Source organism: Ornithodoros turicata, chromosome 4 (genome assembly GCF_037126465.1).
Source record: "Ornithodoros turicata isolate Travis chromosome 4, ASM3712646v1, whole genome shotgun sequence".
Taxonomy (NCBI): Eukaryota; Metazoa; Arthropoda; class Arachnida; order Ixodida; family Argasidae; genus Ornithodoros; species Ornithodoros turicata.
In genome coordinates, this window is record NC_088204.1 from 409417 (window position 1) to 428619 (window position 19203).

Consider the following 19203-nt stretch of genomic DNA (forward strand, 5'->3'; position numbering starts at 1 on the left):
AAGCCACAATAATTGAAGTTTTCAATTTCTGCGAAGCATACGCGTTGCATAGCGACCAATTGTAAACAAAATGGCTTCTCGCATAGGCGCATAGGAGCTGCTGGTTTCCATTACGTCTGCTAGTGTCAATTGGTGCAGAAAGACCCGCTGCTGCCGAACAAGCCCCGAAACATAAATCGAATCGAAGATGAAAAATCACGCACTGTCGTCATCTGGTGCTAAAGTAGTTATGGCAAGTTGTAACGTGGAGCGTTTGCTACCATCAAGCATCATAGACGGGTACCAAAATTTGAGATAATTACAGTGGATATAGTTTCCACATTTTGCAGGCGATCGGATACATTCTGGATGACGTCAGGCCTCTATCCACAATGTTTTGTGCTCGCTTTTCCGACACCAGTAAATGTCGGCACTGTTTACATGCAGAGTCACAACGGTGAGCACACTTCTATTATCAACTTTGTCAATTTGTGCGCAAAGCTTAATTATTGCTATATGTTATCATGGCAGTTAAAAGCATCGTCTTAGAAGGCACCGCAGAGGAAGAACCAAAAGGATTTTGCGAAATCATTGCCCAAGGTACAAACCCCCATTGCACAAAATTTTCAAGTTACATATTTATAATTTATTTCAGAACTACCAGCCAACAATGGAGGGCTACAAAAGACCACGCTTCCATCTGCATGTACAGAGTGCAAATATTTAAAAGTTATTATTACCTCTGCACATGACCACTTGTGTGCAGTCTATGGCATTCAAGTACTCTCTACTTCATAGCCCTAGGAGTTTTTCTCACACAAAACCAATATTTTTCCAGTGAAGCTTGCCTTGTGAGCAGGTAACTGGAGCACATGTGTCATGTTCAAGTGGTTGAAGCATGTATGTAGTATTTGTTTGAGGCGTAATAAAAGTTGTACACTCTCTTGAGAGTTAGAAGAATTTATTCCTACCACTGCCTCCGTGGCAGTCAATCACTTTGCTACTTACACAATCTAAATCTACATAGTTTAGCCTCTTTGTTGTCCCACCATGTAACGTGCCATCATTTTCCTTCCCACTCAGACTGATTCACATCAAAATCTCTCATCTTGCTCATCAAGTTGAGCCAGAAACCCATGATTCCAATGTCCAGCACCCTTTCGTGAAAAGTAAGATAACGCGGCTGAAGATAAGAACAGTGTGCAGCAAAAGTGTCACACTCTGAGTCGTAGTCTGCTTCCCATATGACCGTCGCCACTATTAAGTTGGATGTCCGCAGAAGCTTCTTGTTGATGCACCACTCAAGATGTCGAATGTGCGTATCGGACTTTGGGTTTCGGTTATTGTCACTCAGAAGCAGTAAGTCGTTGGAAGCGGTAGCTACTTGGTTCATGAAAGAATGCTCGTTTGGGTTGCTTTTCACCGCATATCCAAGCAAGGCAAGACCTAGAAAGACGGAAGGATAAATTGTGCACAGCCAAGGTTTATCTCTCTTACCAGACATGAGAAAAGCAGCTTTCATTGGTCGTTTCTTGGCGTCGTCAATAATGTCTTTAACTGCCGCATTGTAATCTTCTCCCAAGCTTTTCCAATACAGTGCTGCAAATATCACTACATCTGGAGAAAATTTCAAACAACTACAAAGCACTTACAAAATTTTTCTAGCCTTCCGCCTTTGTACTTTTCTGCAATCCTACCCACGCTATTGGAGATCCTTGAGAAATGCCGCACTACACTCATGCTCACTCAACATATGGGCTAAAACGCTAAAAACACGCCAGAAAATCAACCTCCCCAGGACCTCACACACGATCCCACGCTTTCAGTCGGCTTTTATTGGCTTTGGATACTAGTAACCATACTTTGGATTCGGTTGGCAATGCAATGAGTAGAGGGATATAAAATCAATAAAAATAAAATAAAACACAACACAACATTCGTATTTGGCACTTAGTGCAAGTAGTATCCTTAGGAGTTTTTGAGTTGTCAACTATTTTCTTCTTGAGTTCAGGTTCAGGTTCAGGTACGCCTAGACCCCTAGACCCTTCCCTTTAGCATCAGGGCGGGCTCCACAAGTGGTGCCTCAGGCGAGAGTTTTACACACTTTACCAGATGGCGCTGCGTCCGCAGCTGTGGATTCTGCCGTAGTTGTTTCGTTTTCGTTTTCTGGTTTCCTATCACTCCCACTGTTTTGTTCGATTCATCTGTTGGCAATACGTTACATTCAGTTAGGATGTGGTTCAGCGTCTCTAACGTTTTTCTGCATAGTTGGCATGTAGGATATACCTTGCCAAATAGTTGGTACCTCCGAGTACCTCCGAGTCAGGAGACATTGCCTGGAAGAGGAGTGCGCTTTCTCTATCTCCTCTGTATTCGGGTTTTTTCTCTGCGCTTAGTGTAGACTCTGTTTTGTCTTTACGTTTCGTTCTATTCGTCAATTTTTGCCTCGTTGATCTCTTGAGTAGTGATTTTTGTCCATTCTTTTTGGTTTCGGGCTTTGTGTCCCCCGCTGTAGTTTTTGTCGTATTGGTTACTTTTGTTGATCCAGCTAGATTTTAGTCCGAAATATCGAGTATGTTGGAAAATGTTGTTTGCTATTTAAGTTGCTGGTAAGTGAACAAGTCGTCCAAGGTAGTGAGTTTTCGACCTTGCGTCACACGCGGAAAATGTCGACCAGCCAATTTCTCCTTGCTCTCCTAGCTGCATTCGCTGTCGCGAAATTTCCTCCAAGTTCTCGCTGGTGACGGCACTTCCTCCACATTTCGGCCTTCTTTGCAAGCAGGCGGGGCGTAATTTTCTGTCGCGTGCAGAGTTTTTCTTGGGTCTGCGGTTACCCGTGGATGACTTGATATTTCTCTAAGAAAATCAGGTACGCTTGGCAATTTTCAAATTTCAATTGACAGAAATAAATTTCCCGCAATTAAAAATTGTCCAAAGCCTTCCCCAATGGAGGCAAAAGTTTCCAGAATCCTCCGGCGAGTACGTTCCCAGTTATAATTTTTTATCACCTTAGGTGAAACATATCGATTGAGTCTTGAAGCGTTCGTAATCGAACGGTTCATACCAAAAATAGCGTCCACTTGACGCAATCCAACCAACTGCTGGTTCCCAGCAAGCTGATGGGCTGGTTCCCACAAGGCAGCTATTTCCGACCCTCCAGCGCTTCCAGTGAGGTGATGCATTCTGTCCGTACGTCGTCTGCAAGAAGGTCCTCCAATACATTCATGTGAGTTTCTGGTGGCCTCCTATTTTCATCACCTTCGTAGGACGACTCCACTTTGGTCAATGTCGGATCGTGTGGATATTTTAAGTGACCCGAAAAAAAAAATCATGGACCTAATGGCGTGAACAACGATAATTAAACTCGTTTTTTATGAGTTTCAACTGAGCTTCAAGGAGCTTTGTCATCTGAAATGGGCGTCTGACAAAGGAGAAGCCTGAGTGAAAAGACAATGAGTAGTGACACACACCTTTTCGATCCTCGCCGTCCAACGAGTCCTAGTTATTCCAGGATGGATCCCGACAATCGTCCAAGAAGACTCCTGGACCCGGAGGAGATTCCGTTTCTTCCACGGGCCCGCTCGTGGAGACGTGTAAGTCTCTTTTTCACCTACAATCAGGGGCTAAAATGCCTCCTTTTTGTCATGCACTTGTCTGCTGTATACGATGGTCCCCTTCCTTTAACACTTTGACCAGAGACTCAAAATTGCCGATTGTTTCGTTGCCTTGGAAACGAGATATCTTCAAAGTATTCATAGTTCAATCCTATGTCACGGTGGTGACGTACGTTTTCGTTTTGTAGATGGAGCGAAACCCCTGCGCGGATCGGCTTTTTGACACCGCATCCGATCCGCATCCGGCCCGCAAAATGCGCGTCTCCCACGGCACGCCGAGATGGTTCAGTCTGGGCTCGATATATCTAGCCAATTTTCCAGGAAATTAACTGTATTTCCCGTCGGCAAAAACAGCTCAGACTATTGTCACCGAACTTGGTCCACAAGGGGTACTTCTCTCTCTCATTCGGACAGTGAAAACACCGGAGTGCAAGATCGAACCTCGACTCGAGACCCCAGAGGTCCCAGTCAAGGCCACCTTGTAATCGCTGTTCGGTGCCTAGTGCGAAGAAAATTGGTAGCGTAATCTCGCGATTTATCCGCATGAGATCCGCCGCCGATCCGCTCCATTAACAACCGCATTCGACCGCTCCGGCGGCATCCGACCCGCAAGTCACAACAAGGGTCCATATTTCATCCGAACCCGCAAATTTCCTGCGGATCCATCCGCGGATGGTGCAGGGCTTTGGATGGAGCCATGTTGGGTTAGGAAACGACTGTTCCAGGAAAGTGCGGACATTTTACGACCAATAGCGAGGGCAACTCGAGGTACACATCCATTTCATTTGTGCCGTCCAAGGCCACGGAACAAACGCTTCCTGTGTTTCCACGAGGAACTGCTCAGATTGCACTTTGCTTCTAACTAACACAATAGCATAAATGTTTGATTTAGAGCAGCCTGTATGTTGAGCTTGACGTGAGAGTACAGCTCGTCTCTTTGGAAAGGTACTTTCTTGGACTCACCATCATGTCCCTTGGACTTGCTCCCGTAAGGCCACCGTATACGCTACGATGGTGGCTGCTAAGTATGGGCCATGAAATTCCTCTCATGCCACAGCCATTTCTGACACCCAAGACAAAGCTTGATGGCATTTTCTTGCTCTGTCAGTGTAATGCAACTATCTGTCATCAACGAGCTTTATTTTCTATAAAAATATCATCTAATCACGCGATGGTTCCTTTTCCCTCGTTTGTGTCGAAAATATGCTTGCGTGAGGACGTAAGCCGGAATTAGAAAAGCCGCTCGATTAGCCAACCTGAAAATAAAGGACAATACTGGTAGATGGTACGGTTTCATTTCCAAGTTTCCATCACACGATCTTTTGTATCTGTTACCTCGCAATGCCAGCGAGACTTTACAAAAATTTTCATCGTACACGCGAAAGAAAGAAACCAATTGTGAAAGTAATTATTCCCAGTAGGCTCCTAATGTCACATGCCCCTGATCAATAGGACAGATCTAAGGGACGAATAAAGTATGGAAACAGATAATTATGTCACTCATTGGAGCTATATGCATAGCTTTAGCCATACAAAACGCATTTCTGGATTTCCAGACAAGTTCCCTATTTCTTTCTTCCGACCATTCCAGCGCTTGTGACGCACATCCATCCAGAGTTCTGCTCTTCGGTTTTGAATTTCACAAGAATGGGACTTCCTTTTCACAGGTCACGTAGTTGTAAGTAGTTCTCTGAATTCGGAGCTGGCTTTTTGTTTGGAGATAATTTAATGTCCTCCATATACAGAGCTCTGCTGCGTGCTCGCTTTCATTTAGAGATGCTTGAACGTCATGGAGGGTGCTATACACTTGTTTCAAGTCTCGTGGTCCACGGTCGTATACACCGTCATATCTCCTGGAGAAATGGTCTATAATCGATGGAAACAACTAAATCTCTGAGGGACGGCAACTTTTGCCCCGATTAATTGAACGACACCTATAGCCTCTTATTTATTTCCGCCAGATCTGTTGATTGTGAAGCATCGCTCGAACGGCATCTCACTCATAGATTGAAACGTACTCTCTAATAAGCCAAAGCACTGCTGTTTCCGTCCCTATAGGAAGCTCGCCGGCTGATCGCATGTTGTGACATAGTGGCTGCAGTCATTTGACCTAGACAACACTCATTTGTGATAACATTTTTTTCCAAGTCATCCACGAACTGATGATACAATAAAGCACTGAGGTGTCTTTCCATCGAGGCCTATGTAGATTATCAAATGAATTCCGTGAAAGTGCCCTCTCCCAAGGGGGTGAATTAAAGAACGAGTTTCTGTTAGCAAAATCAAGAGGCACTTTTAGTGAATAGTCAATAAGATGCAAACCGCTGATGGAATAAAAATTGACGAGAAGAAAGTGATCCGAGAGAGGCGAGACCATCCTGATGTGATGGAAGAAGAAAACAAAAATCAACATCCATCCATCCGGGGGGTTAATGCTGAAAGAGGAAGGGAAAGGTTCGCCATGATGCAGGCTTGCTATTCCCCAAAACAAAGACACAACACACCCGGACTTGATGTACTGTTGCATATAGTTAGATATATAGGATGAAACGACCGTTCTGAAGAGATTCTAACATCTTAATGAGATTCTCAGTGCCGGGATCCAAGGTTTCGGTCTTGCGTGAAGATAGGTTTTCCACGAAAGGTCATATAAATATTCTCTCCAGGACGTTACTATTAACTGCATGTGTATGCATTGCATGAGCCAGTAAATATTTGTCAGCCACCTCCAACTCCGTGGTGCTTTTTTAAGCCGGGCTGTAGAAGATGAACATCAGAAGGGGTAGTTAAAGCTCGGTAAATTACGCAACTATTGGCGTAGAACCAAATAGATGAGGAAACATTGTTTTCAGGAAAGTCGTTAAAAAAGGAAAATGCCTATTAGACCGAGCCTTGTGGGGTTTAGAGTTTGAGTTATTGGCAGAGACAAACCGAGACCGTTCTCGCAGAATCCAGGTAAAGATCAAGGTTGTACAGACCTCATGAAATGCTTTACTGAAACCAAGAAATATGCATCTTGTCAAGAAAATGGTCTCGCTGTTTACGGACGACGTGTTGGGAAACTTTGGGATTCAACAACAGATGATGAATGCACATGAAGATGACAGTCAGCGGAGTCGAAAGGTCAAGTGGGTGGAGGTGATGACAGAAAGTCCCAAAAGAGACCTTGGTACGTACATATATGAGCAGGGCTTGACAAGGGGCCCAGCACCTTGTCGAGGGGGGCTGATAGACGGGATAAGTAGATGGTAGCGCGCACATTGCCGACGGCGGGGTAAACGCAGTGTGAGAGGGACGGTCTCCACCATCATCTTTCATTCTCTACAATTCGCCAACAGTCATCGTCTCTTTGTGTATGTCAGAGCGGCCTGGCGGATGGGTGGTGAACGCAACTCCGAGACGGAATCTACGCATCAGAGGTCTCGATCAAACGTCACGAGACCATTGCGCATGCGCGAGAGGGCTCGCCATATCATTCAGGAAGGTTCGCCTGTTGCCTTTGGGGAGGACATTCGGCATGCTTGATCGGAAATGATCAGCCTCTTGATTCCCGCGGTTGCCATAGTGTGCGGGAATCCACTGAAAGTATAGACAGAATGCCCGCTCATCTCAAGACGGCTTAGCTCCTCAAGTACCACTGGCGCCAGCGATCCAGCCATGTTCGTAATACACTGAAAAGCTGCCTTGGAGTCACAGTAGATATATATCACCCAGTTGCGGCGGATGGAATGTGCTTGAGGAAAAACAAAATCTGCAGACGTAGAGGATGTGCGGTGCGAGGAGGGTATGCGTGTAACGATGACGCAGCCGAAATAGTAAAGGTATCAGTGGAGCATTGAATAAAGTTGGTGGATCCATCCGTGAATACTGTGTATATCGGAATATAGGATATCGGAAATAGCGCGTTTCAACACGGGTGCTGCAACGTGATCCTTCTTGTTCTTGAGCCCAGGAATGGTAGTGGAGATAAAATGTATCGAAAATACCAATGGAGGGGTCCTGGGGGCCATAGATCTGCCAACAAAGCCAAAAAATCTTGCTCAGCCTCCATCTTTTGAGCTTCAAGACCAAGGGATGACGGCGGTGTTCAGCGACGAGGCGCAGATAATGGCGAACGGTTTCCCTCATACGTCAGACCTCTACTGGCGGGCCACAGCGGCGCGGGGTACTCCGAGGCAGGCCCTCAAGCTTCTGGCCGACACAAGTTTTTGAGATGCCGTGTAAAGCCGGCAGGCTATAGAGAAGGGTTATACGCAAACCAATGTTTCATAATTGGATAGGAGCGATTTCTGACCAATCGCCAATGGGAATAGCAAGCCGACCTCCGTCTGGCTGACCTTTCCTGTTTTTTTTTTTTCTAATAACCATATCCCCCAAATCCCCCATGCAGCGCCAGTGAAGTGGTCCCAGCGTTGAACTTTCGCTTCCAGGTACCTGATATGGGCGTTCCACGAGAGATTGGTGTCCAAGGAATTTGTGGCTGAGTGCAGCACTGGCAAGCGGGAAGGCGCTTCCGCATGAATAGAAGCACAATTAACTGTCTTCGCAGCCGAGATATCCACGCCGGCCTTCGTGAAGTAACGTTGAATCGCCGGTCTTGATTTACCAGAGTTCCAAACACACACGTCGTCTGCATACATACACAGTGTAACTTTGCGATGAACACAACATTTGAGATCCGCCATAGCCAAATTGAAGAGGATGGGACATCATACTCTTTCCTGAGGAACGCCTCGGGTCAAAATTGTTTTTTGTTCGTCACCGTCCCGAGTGAGGACGAAATTTTTTTCTGTTGGACAAAACAGGACGGTTACGGTTTTGTAACGCGAATTTCAGCGACAGCTGCGTTTATTGTCATCAAGTAGGGAAGCAATCTATGGAGGTAGTCTCCTTTACACTGACGGAAGCTCTACCTTACATAAAACAGCGACAGCCGTTGGACGTGGGTGAATGTAGTTTAGAGTGACGAGTACTGTCTTGTGATCTGTGAAGTGAGTGGTGAAGTCCAAATCAATCCCTTTTCTTGGTCATCAGTTTCAACATGAACGCTTTTTGTAAACCAGTATTGAAGTTTGTGGGACATGGCGGGGAACGTGGCTCGTACCTCTGCCTCATCTGTCAAGCTGTCCGCCAGGAGTCGCCATGCAAAATATTTTCGCTCTGCAGTCTGCGCAACCAAACTAAAAATAAATAAAAAAACAGTCGGAGAAAGCAGCCGCGGACGGTCGACACGATCCACGTGGAAAAGGCCCTGTTTCAGCTCGCGCGCAGACATGTTTGAGCTGTGCTGCGCTGTACGTCACCCCTCGTTCTGTGATGCGCTTTTTTTCACGAGTACTAGATGATTTTTTAAAGGCTCTGTAGGCAATTTACGGTCAGCGTTCTTTCGCGGGACCTCATTTTAATCGTTGCAGAACACCACCTCGGTGCTCCTTTAAAATCTTCTAGTGTCCCCCAGTATCGTAGCGATGTTATGGCGCCCCGTGGATAACGACCAAGTCACCCAGCAATGAACGCGCATGCACCACCAGAAAAAGCTTGCCCTTTGTTGCCGTATATGCTAATTTCGAATCTCCATAGAATACGGCCCTGATTCTTATGAGCATCGTTTATTATGCCCGTCCTAATTCCATGAGATCTTTCTATCCTAGATTCCGAGTCACGCCTGCATTCCAGCCAATGAAACAGCACTTGCGAGTGCGGCTATTTCTTGCACTCGGCTGACAACTCTGCCTTTAATATCTAAAATTCTCTGTTTAATGTACCAAAGATTTGATCATGTTCACAGGTCTTTTATGGCATGCACCTTTCTGTCAAGGCCAGAACTTAGCTCACAGTCACGGGGACCCCCTCCTGCCATTCCTTCCCCTCGTTGCCCTCATTGCCATTTCACTTTTTTTTTTCATCTGCTCTACATTCTAAAGTTGCTAAGAATGATAGGGTTATCGCTTCTGATGGTCGCGGTGAGGTCGCGGAACTGTCACGACGATGAGGGGGGGGGGGGGGGGGTGAACCGTTGAGCCCATCTCGCACGTAGATGGCCACCCCGCGATTCTTGCAGTCGCGTCGATAGCAACAGCTAAACTCAAACCCCACTGCAGAGTGGAACGACCCAGCCAATTCAGGAAAATTCTAATAATTGCACTATAAGATTGTCGCCAGACCGACTGGAAACAACTGTCTGTTGCAAATGCACCCTTTTGTTTTGTGCCTTCCTTGAATCGTTAAATGCGTGTCAGAATCGAGTAAACAAAAGTCGTAGCGGAGTAGAAGGACTCAGCAACTCCAGGAAAATTGTACTTTCATTTGAATAACTTTCAGTCCTTTCGTGGTGGCATCTATCGGAGCACAGCAGATGGTACCAGCATGTCCACCACACATCTGACCGAGGTTGCAAGCTCAGCTCCTCCTCTCGAAGAGGCTTTGCCAGTCAAAGAAGAGGACACAGAGTCGGCAGGAAGCCTTTCAAAAGCTGGTCCCTGTAAGACTTTCCTGCGGCACAACATGTTAACTATTGCTACGCTAGCTGCAGTTGTAGCGGGAATCACCTTAGGCATCGTACTACGATTAGTATCACCATGGTCCAAGAGGCACATGATGTACATGAACTTCCCGGGAGAGATCTTCTTGAGGTATGTCCTCTGCTGGTCGGATTGATCCTTGGAGTGAAGATGTTTCTTGCAGAATGCTTCGGGGTCTGATCTTGCCCCTTATAACGTCGAGCATGGTAGCCGCAGTCGGATCTTTGGACGCTCGTTTATCTGGCAAAATCGGCCTACGAGCTGTCATCTACTATTTCATCACCACTTTTATGGCCATCATGCTGGGCATCGTTCTTGTCGTCGGAATTCAGCCGGGCTCGGGAGACAGCAAGCAAAGTAACAAAGAGTCAAAAGCTCGTCTCGTTACCACTGCAGATACGCTCATGGACCTTATAAGGTATACGTTTTTCGCCCTTTAGTTACTTTGCCGCTCGGGTCATGAATCAGTTTCTCGTTACAGAAATGCATTCCCCCCTAACGTCATGGAAGCATGTGTTTCTCAGGTAAGGTCCTTCATTCTATATAGGCTTCACACATATACGTTACGAGGATCGATAGAGGTATCGATCAAAGGATAAAGGCGATCGCAAATAGGTGAAGGATGGAGACAATAAACGCTACAACAGTCTTTGTCTACCTTTTCTTTTAAACGCGAGCGACATTTTCAGCCATAACTCGTCTATAGGTGGTTTGGAGGATCACGCAAATATGGCCGACATGCTCAAATTGACTAGGAACGAGTCTAATCATTTGCAAATTGTGTCAAGACGTCCTCGTCAAAAGTAAATAAACTGGTAAAACACATTTCTGTCGATGATTTTTTTCCTTATTACGTTGACGTTGTTGCTTTTACTCTATACCATTGTACAGTGTGTGTGCAGAAAAACAGAAAAACGTAACCCACGCTTGTTGTCTACCTAACTAACGAACTTCCGGTGGCGCACGGTGGCGGAATCTGCAGAAAAATCGTGGAAGCCATACTCAGCTTCAAAAATAAACACGTCGGCCTCCGTGCATCAGAATAGGGCAACATGGCGGACGCAGGAGAGTTGTGTTCAGGAGGGGAGGTATCGGTGCAGAAACGATGTCCCATATGGATGCTCATCGTCAGTGCGTACCTGAACATAACTCTTCCTTTCGAAACCTGCCGAAGGGGACGAACCTGAACCTAACTTACTTGAGACCGCCATGCACTACCGTGCACTTACCGCCCTATTCTAGTCTTATTAAAATGCATAGGAGACGATGTTTGCGCGCTCCGTTTATTTTTTTAACGCTGAGTATGGCTTCCAGGATTTTTTTGTAGCTTTCGCAGGCATAAATACGCCATCGTACGCCACCGGAAGTTCCTCGGGTAAGTGACAACGAGTTACATGTAAAAATGCGTTTTTCTGCACCCACCCATGAGCGGCATTCGCTGGAAATATTCCTCGTGTGGCATTCTGCAAAAAAAGCTTATAATGAGAAGAAGAAAAAAAAGAACTGTGTCCCATAGCTAAAAACTGCCCTCCCTGGTCGCTATCTTTGCAGTTCTCCACGATAGTCATCAAGCCGGGGAACGCTACTAACAGTAAGTGAATGACGCTTATGGCGAATTCGGGTGGTCATTTCGTGTTCCCGACGGTTTTGCCAAATCTCGAATGTTCACGTGGCTCCTTCCAAGCGCCAGGAATTTGCCCACTAGCACTTTTTCCGCCCGGCCTCGAAACGATCGAGCAGCGGGTTGCCCAACTACTATATCCGTTGTCGTCACATCCGCGCTGAAACGGTGGCGAGTGCCCTCATTGGCCCGCACGTCCAGGTTCACGTGGTTTAGCAGACGACGGAACCCGAAGACGGACGACAGCGGTGCCTCTAGCGTGATCCAAGTGACTAGTTTCCTGGCACTCATGTTCGGGTGGGAAGAGGCACGTGATCCAGCTCGGGCACCAACCTAGCAATTTCCGAGCACTAGGCCGTGTTGCCATGAAATGACCACCCGAGTTGGCCATTATCCTGGCCAGTAGGCTTTCCACCGACCACGCTAAAGGGTGTGTCGGTCGACGAAGAAATTCTGTTCACACGCAGTGGCCCCTAGGAAGGCATATACTTGAAAAGAGCAGAGATGGTGAAGTTACTCGACAAAAAGCTTAATAACCTAGTTATTAACGATGTTACAGGTAATGAAAATGAACATAAAGCCCGTTCCTAAGCTATGCTTTGGAAAAGCAACGAGTTACTTTTAAGTTACTTGCTACCTATACACTTTCGGGTTCTTGACCTTTCATAGATCTTGACATCGGAATGGCTGTGCAAGACGTTTCATAGTAGTTCTGATATACTATACTAATATCTGATACGACGAAAGAAGCCTATCTTTATGTGCTTCTTTACAAAGGGATTTGGTGATTTGATCACGTAATAAAAAGGTTTTTGAACGGAGCACACACACACACACAGAAAAAAAAAACATTGAAAGTTTAGGTTCCGTGAGTTGCCCTCTACGTACCTGTCGTCGAGCCGCCCCAAGTTTTAATCCTGATACGGAACGCCCTCTGTCATTATAAGTGCACCTGAGCCTCCTAATATACAGCCAAAGAAGAAGTTGTAACGTTCACCGCGTAACAGCAAGTGTAAGACCGGCGTACATGTGCCGCGTAGCACGCGCCTAGCCAACCATCATCTCAAATAATATCGTTATCTGCCCAGATTTGTTGAAAATGGGAGGTGTACGCCTTTTTGTGACAATTGTGAACAGCATAAGTGCCACAAAAAAGGCGTACGCCTCCCGTGTTCAACAAATTCGGGGCAAATAGCGATATCATTGGAGATGATGGTTGGCTAGGCGCGTGCTATGCGGTGAAGTTCATTTTTAAGAGTGTACACAACGCTAACGGAAGATAGCATTCGCAACCAAACGAGCCGAGAAACGAAAAAGAAAAAGAAAAGACCGGAATCACCCGATCGCGATTGGAGTGCGTAATGACAGCACCGGTGACGTTTTCGTCCTCCTGGTCCTCGTTTCGCCCTGGTGAGCGAGTCGAGCGGGAACGCGCACGTCGATGTTCGGTGCCTTTTTTATACCAGTGATTCTCAAATGGGGATCCGCGAAGACATCTCTAGGGGTCCGCGAGAGTCTTGCTCATCGAGTACATACCATGTTACATGTTACAAGCAGAGGGCAATCTCTAAAACGCTGTGATTGGTCATGGTCAGTCAACGCTGCGCGTCATTTGACCGCCTCCTTCTCTGGTTATGATACGTGTTCGCCAAGAATCGCGTACAACTGGAACCGACTACCACCTACCATTACGCGTCGCACAATCTCGGCAGCTGCAGCTTCTATTGTCATTTTCAACAACATACGCATGTGAATATGCCTTTCCGAAACTTACATTTTTTCATAAATTCACGTCATCCTCCATCAATTCCTCAAGCCAAGAAGGGGTCCACGACACGTGCGTTGCTGAGAAGCATTGTTTTATGCGAAAAAATAGTGCGTAGGGAGAATTTTTTGTACTAGATCAAGTCACATCCTTTTATAATTTTATTCAGCCTCTATGTACGAATGGGATTTTAAAACGGTGCAAGATTCCGGTACCAACATCCTGGGTCTGATCGTGTTCAGCATCGCCCTAGGAGCCACAGTGGGAAAAATGGGCCAAACCGGAAGACCTTTGCTAGATTTCTTCACTGCTCTATCAGACGCTATGATGATGATCACGAAGCTCGTCGTCTGGTAAGTCAATGGAGCCGAAACTACAAAGAAGCTCGGGCATCTAAGATGATATCCAGCATTGCGACCATTTGACTCGGTATTTCAGGTTTTCTCCCATAGGTGTCATGTTTTTGGTCTTGGCCAAGATGCTCGAGATGGAAGACTTCAGCGTAGTAGCTGGTCAAGTGGGCATGTATACCCTCACTGTCCTTATTGGTCTTCTGGTTCACGGCTTTGTCCTGCTTCCTCTCATCTATGCACTCATTATGCGACAACATCCCTTTGGCTTTCTTCTAAACATGCTGCAGGCTATCACTACGGCTTTTGGAACGGCTTCAAGGTAAACTGCTTCAGGAGATCCAAAGTACTCTCTCACATTTCTGTCGTTTCAGTTCAGCAACGCTTCCCGTCACCATTTCCGCACTTGAAGATAAAGTGAAAGTGGACCCGAGGGTAGTCCGCTTCTGCATCCCCATTGGCGCTACCATCAACATGGACGGGACAGCCCTGTACGAAGCAGTAGCCGCCATCTTTATTGCGCAGGTTCGCAAAGTTCCCATGGACATCGGCAAAGTTATCGCCATCAGGTACATTGTCTGACGGTATGCCCAGGGACACGACAGCGTTCCCTTCTGCCTTGCAGTGTCACAGCTACTGCAGCTAGTATTGGTGCAGCTGGAATTCCACAAGCTGGTCTAGTCACTATGGTAATGGTCCTCAACGCGGTTGGCCTACCTGCTGATGACATCACGCTCATTATCGTCGTCGACTGGTTCTTGTAAGCGTTGTGTCTCGTGAACGCGCGCCTCTTTTGCTATTTTTGACGGCCAACACTTATACGTATGGGATCCTTTTCCAGAGACCGTTTCAGAACAGCCATCAACGTTCTAGGCGACGCCGTAGGAGCTTGCGTCGTAGAGAAACTAAGTTATCACGACTTGAAACCCAACATGGAAGCATCATCAGACAGCAGAGGCTCCAAAGACACAGTCATCACCTCCATGTAACTTCCAACAATGGGTCATCACATCTTCGTAATAAGTCAACATTATCAACATCGACCCATTCCTGTAGCATGCTTTATGTTTCTTTTTTTTACAAATATGCTACTTTTACGCGATTGCTGGTGCAATCGCACAAACACAATAGCAAAAACGCATCCTCGTCATTTTAGAAGAGGTGTTGGAACATTTCTTGACTGAGAGAAATTCATCGCCAGACAGTTGTCTCGCTGTGTTATTTATTTTCGTAACGAGTGTTTATGTTGATTGCCGCGCACAAACCTTTCTAGTGCACTTGCTCACTTGGAAGCAACATCCAGAAAATCCTATAGTATGAAACCGCCTCACAACCTTTCTGAGGTCGCTCAGCAACTGCTGTCTTTCGAGTTTTGTCAAAGATGGTGCACTCCATAATTATTCATCGACACTAAACCAACATACATAAACTGGATCAGTTATTTTACCACAAAATTTAGCGACAGAAACAATGCGTTGCGGTTACCTAATCTCTGCCAGTCTTGGAACTAACGCGTGACCCATTTTCCAAAGCGGGAGCAAAATAGTGCAGACCTATACATCGTTTGCCTATTGTCTTTAAATCTTGTTGCACTCATGGAGCAACTTAATTAGAAAAATATTTTGAGAGGCACCTTTATATGGATTTCCTCTCCCCAGTTTTCCTTTTTCCCACATTCGCTATACGGGGTGTTTCAGTTAAATCCCCGGGCTAAATAATTCGCTATACCGGGTGTTTCAGTTAAATCCACTGGCTAAATAATTCGCGAAAGGGTGCACCAATCGACGAACTTTCTGTTTTTGCAAGTATCTGTCCGATACCACCTATAAGCTGCGCACCATGTGAATGAGTGAGAGGCATTCATTATTTGCATAAAAATTCAAATGAGTTTCGTAAAAGACATAACTTGTAAAGCAGGGCGCTGTCGTCATTAAAATGGGTACTACCCCTTTTGGGACTTTCAGTGGACACCTTTTAGAGAAAAACCTGCCACCGCAGCGGGTCATTTGATGCTGTAATTAATTGGTTTCAGTTTACATATTTTATCGCGGCTGGTCGCGGTGAAGCGCAAAAGGACGTAATTCATCTCTGACCCTTTCTCTCCGGACTCCGAAATTTGCCAAGTAAAGGTCACTTTTTACCCCACCAATGTGAAGAGCGTGCCGAATTTACTCAGATTAATGATAAATCATAGGAATATTGAGGAGCTACTGTATCGAAAAAAATAGCCGAAAATCATGCTCTACGGAGCTCGCAGAGGATAACGTGCGACGAATTTTCCAGCGAAATCATTGTCGCTCCGACCACTCTCTAAGTCTGACGAAACGCACAGCCCACACCGGCATGGTAGAAGGAGATAATAACACATCGCGCCCAGCTTCGGCTGGGACCATACCTCCCAATTTCAGGAACTGTCACTTTTTCTCCTATCACTCTGTGGGCTGGGTTTCCAACCTCCTTTCGTTTAACTGACAGCGATTGCGCTCAAAACCTCCTGCCGCGTTATAGTCAAGTGCCCCGAGAAGCATCATGTTCCGCTAGTTTTCCCGATAGGATAAATCCTAAATATTATCAATTAGCGTGAATTTGATTAAATTCAGCACGCTCTTCACATTGGTGGGGTAAACAAGTAACCTTTACTTGGCAAATTTCCGAGTTCAGTTCGCTAAAAATTTACATAATTAAAAGGTTACATGCCATGCACATCAGGAGGTGGCAAACACCTATAGTAAGAACAAATGCCATTGACCGCATGATTCTAGGTGGCGTAGTTTTTTTATTAGAAATCAATGGCACGTTTTCTGGGACACCCTGTATATACCAAAGGTACAATTTCAGTGTAACATTCACTGCACTCATGTATTGCATTCACTCCAGCAATATAAATATCACGTGGGTATTTGCAATTTCTGTCTGTCGATCTTTCTGTATCCTTTTGTGAACTGGCAGGATTTCCAGAAGGAGGTATTTCGGAACAATAAAGTGGAACTCCAACACCCCTTGGACGAGGGAGTGGTCTCCAACACCCTTTGAAATTGTTTGTACAGATATCAGATGTAGAATCTTCATCTTCTCCCTCCCCTGGGTGCACCGAGCCGCCACTTCAGAGCAGGCTGACACCTTCCACCCTATATCATGCCCTCCCACTTGGAATGGATGGGGTGACTTCCACAATAATCCTGGCGATTACAGTGGTACAGGGAGCACCCCAATGAAGACTACTGGGGGATTCTCGCATGTTTTCTGTGGTGGGTAGTCCCCTTGGACTACCCAAATCCCAGAGCAAGAGGGTTAGCACACTTTTCCCTCTCCTGTGCCACCATAATCTATCCGCTCCCTCTTTCACCCTGCCCTCTTCTCCCTCCTCTGGGTGCACCGAGCCGCCACTTCAGAGCAGGCTGACACCTTCCACCCTATATCATGCCCTCCCACTTGGAATGGATGGGGTGACTTCCACAATAATCCTGGCGATTACAGTGGTACAGGGAGCACCCCAATGAAGACTACTGGGGGATTCTCGCATGTTTTCTGTGGTGGGTAGTCCCCTTGGACTACCCAAATCCCAGAGCAAGAGGGTTAGCACACTTTTCCCTCTCCTGTGCCACCATAATCTATCCGCTCCCTCTTTCACCCTGCCCTCTTCTCCCTCCTCTGGGTGCACCGAGCCGCCACTTCAGAGCAGACTGACACCTTCCACCCTATATCATGCCCTCCCACTTGGAATGGATAGGGTGACTTCCACAATAATCCTGGCGATTACAGTGGTACAGGGAGCACCCCAATGAAGACTACTGGGGGATTCTCGCATGTTTTCTGTGGTGGGTAGTCCCCTTGGACTACCCAAATCCCAGAGCAAGAGGGTTAGCACACTTTTCCCTCTCCTGTGCCACCATAATCTATCCGCTCCCTCTTTCACCCTGCCCTCTTCTCCCTCCTCTGGGTGCACCGAGCCGCCACTTCAGAGCAGACTGACACCTTCCACCCTATATCATGCCCTCCCACTTGGAATGGATAGGGTGACTTCCACAATAATCCTGGCGATTACAGTGGTACAGGGAGCACCCCAATGAAGACTACTGGGGGATTCTCGCATGTTTTCTGTGGTGGGTAGTCCCCTTGGACTACCCAAATCCCAGAGCAAGAGGGTTAGCACACTTTTCCCTCTCCTGTGCCACCATAATCTATCCGCTCCCTCTTTCACCCTGCCCTCTTCTCCCTCCTCTGGGTGCACCGAGCCGCCACTTCAGAGCAGACTGACACCTTCCACCCTATATCATGCCCTCCCACTTGGAATGGATAGGGTGACTTCCACAATAATCCTGGCGATTACAGTGGTACAGGGAGCACCCCAATGAAGACTACTGGGGGATTCTCGCATGTTTTCTGTGGTGGGTAGTCCCCTTGGACTACCCAAATCCCAGAGCAAGAGGGTTAGCACACTTTTCCCTCTCCTGTGCCACCATAATCTATCCGCTCCCTCTTTCACCCTGCCCTCTTCTCCCTCCTCTGGGTGCACCGAGCCGCCACTTCAGAGCAGACTGACACCTTCCACCCTATATCATCCCCTCCCACTTGGAATGGATAGGGTGACTTCCACAATAATCCTGGCGATTACAGTGGTACAGGGAGCACCCCAACGAAGACTACTGGGGGATTCTCGCATGTTTTCTGTGGTGGGTAGTCCCCTTGGACTACCCAAATCCCAGAGCAAGAGGGTTAGCACACTTTTCCCTCTCCTGTGCCACCATAATCTATCCGCTCCCTCTTTCACCCTGCCCTCTTCTCCCTCCTCTGGGTGCACCGAGCCGCCACTTCAGAGCAGACTGACACCTTCCACCCTATATCATCCCCTCCCACTTGGAATGGATAGGGTGACTTCCACAATAATCCTGGCGATTACAGTGGTACAGGGAGCACCCCAATGAAGACTACTGGGGATTCTCGCATGTTTTCTGTGGTGGGTAGTCCCCTTGGACTACCTAAATCCCAGAGCAAGAGGGTTAGCACACTTTTCCCTCTCCTGTGCCACCATAATCTATCCGCTCCCTCTTTCACCCTGCCCTCTTCTCCCTCCTCTGGGTGCACCGAGCCGCCACTTCAGAGCAGACTGACACCTTCCACCCTATATCATCCCCTCCCACTTGGAATGGATAGGGTGACTTCCACAATAATCCTGGCGATTACAGTGGTACAGGGAGCACCCCAACGAAGACTACTGGGGGATTCTCGCATGTTTTCTGTGGTGGGTAGTCCCCTTGGACTACCCAAATCCCAGAGCAAGAGGGTTAGCACACTTTTCCCTCTCCTGTGCCACCATAATCTATCCGCTCCCTCTTTCACCCTGCCCTCTTCT

General features: G+C 46.9%; 3 protein-coding genes across 4 annotated transcripts in view; 2 read left to right on the top strand and 1 right to left on the bottom strand.

Moving 5' to 3' along the window:
* Positions 1 to 16451, top strand: part of LOC135390558 (excitatory amino acid transporter 3-like) — a 42916-nt gene extending 26465 nt beyond the window's left edge. The window contains exons 1-10 of one of the 2 annotated variants that reach the window (XM_064620286.1): positions 3042 to 3572; positions 9915 to 10225; positions 10278 to 10532; positions 10596 to 10638; positions 11666 to 11705; positions 13670 to 13853; positions 13939 to 14172; positions 14225 to 14419; positions 14476 to 14610; positions 14692 to 16451. In XM_064620286.1, coding sequence (XP_064476356.1) covers positions 3432 to 3572; positions 9915 to 10225; positions 10278 to 10532; positions 10596 to 10638; positions 11666 to 11705; positions 13670 to 13853; positions 13939 to 14172; positions 14225 to 14419; positions 14476 to 14610; positions 14692 to 14839 — 1686 coding nt within the window. In that variant the 5' untranslated portion in view covers positions 3042 to 3431 and the 3' untranslated portion in view covers positions 14840 to 16451. Of the gene's footprint in view, positions 1 to 3041; positions 3573 to 9914; positions 10226 to 10277; positions 10533 to 10595; positions 10639 to 11665; positions 11706 to 13669; positions 13854 to 13938; positions 14173 to 14224; positions 14420 to 14475; positions 14611 to 14691 lie in introns of those variants that run through there. The other variant, XM_064620287.1, reaches the window with a different exon arrangement.
* On the top strand, positions 52 to 922 carry LOC135390564 (intraflagellar transport protein 25 homolog). The gene is made up of 5 exons (XM_064620298.1): positions 52 to 112; positions 155 to 279; positions 330 to 436; positions 511 to 579; positions 635 to 922. Exons 2-5 carry the CDS (start codon positions 188 to 190, stop codon positions 775 to 777), a joined length of 411 nt encoding a protein of 136 aa, XP_064476368.1. The 5' UTR covers positions 52 to 112; positions 155 to 187; the 3' UTR covers positions 778 to 922.
* Positions 924 to 1833, bottom strand: LOC135390563 (mitochondrial import inner membrane translocase subunit Tim29-like). The gene is made up of 3 exons (XM_064620297.1): positions 1632 to 1833; positions 1477 to 1578; positions 924 to 1425 (listed from the first exon to the last, which is right to left on the bottom strand). Exons 1-3 carry the CDS (start codon positions 1717 to 1719, stop codon positions 1043 to 1045), a joined length of 573 nt encoding a protein of 190 aa, XP_064476367.1. The 5' UTR covers positions 1720 to 1833; the 3' UTR covers positions 924 to 1042.
* Positions 16452 to 19203: the final 2752 nt, after the last annotated feature.

What these genes read in the sequence shown, in the direction of transcription:
- LOC135390563 (XM_064620297.1), bottom strand. Translation starts at nt 1,719, where the DNA reads ATGAGTGTAGTGCGGCATTTCTCAAGGATCTCCAATAGCGTGGGTAGG. An exon ending in CGGAAGGCTAGAAAAATTTT is followed by an intron (nt 1,579 to 1,631) that starts GTAAGTGCTTTG and finishes TGATATTTGCAG; the next exon opens with CACTGTATTGGAAAAGCTTG. An exon ending in AGCTGCTTTTCTCATGTCTG is followed by an intron (nt 1,426 to 1,476) that starts GTAAGAGAGATA and finishes CCGTCTTTCTAG; the next exon opens with GTCTTGCCTTGCTTGGATAT.
- LOC135390564 (XM_064620298.1), top strand. Translation starts at nt 188, where the DNA reads ATGAAAAATCACGCACTGTCGTCATCTGGTGCTAAAGTAGTTATGGCA. An exon ending in TTACATGCAGAGTCACAACG is followed by an intron (nt 437 to 510) that starts GTGAGCACACTT and finishes TTATCATGGCAG; the next exon opens with TTAAAAGCATCGTCTTAGAA. An exon ending in TTGCGAAATCATTGCCCAAG is followed by an intron (nt 580 to 634) that starts GTACAAACCCCC and finishes AATTTATTTCAG; the next exon opens with AACTACCAGCCAACAATGGA.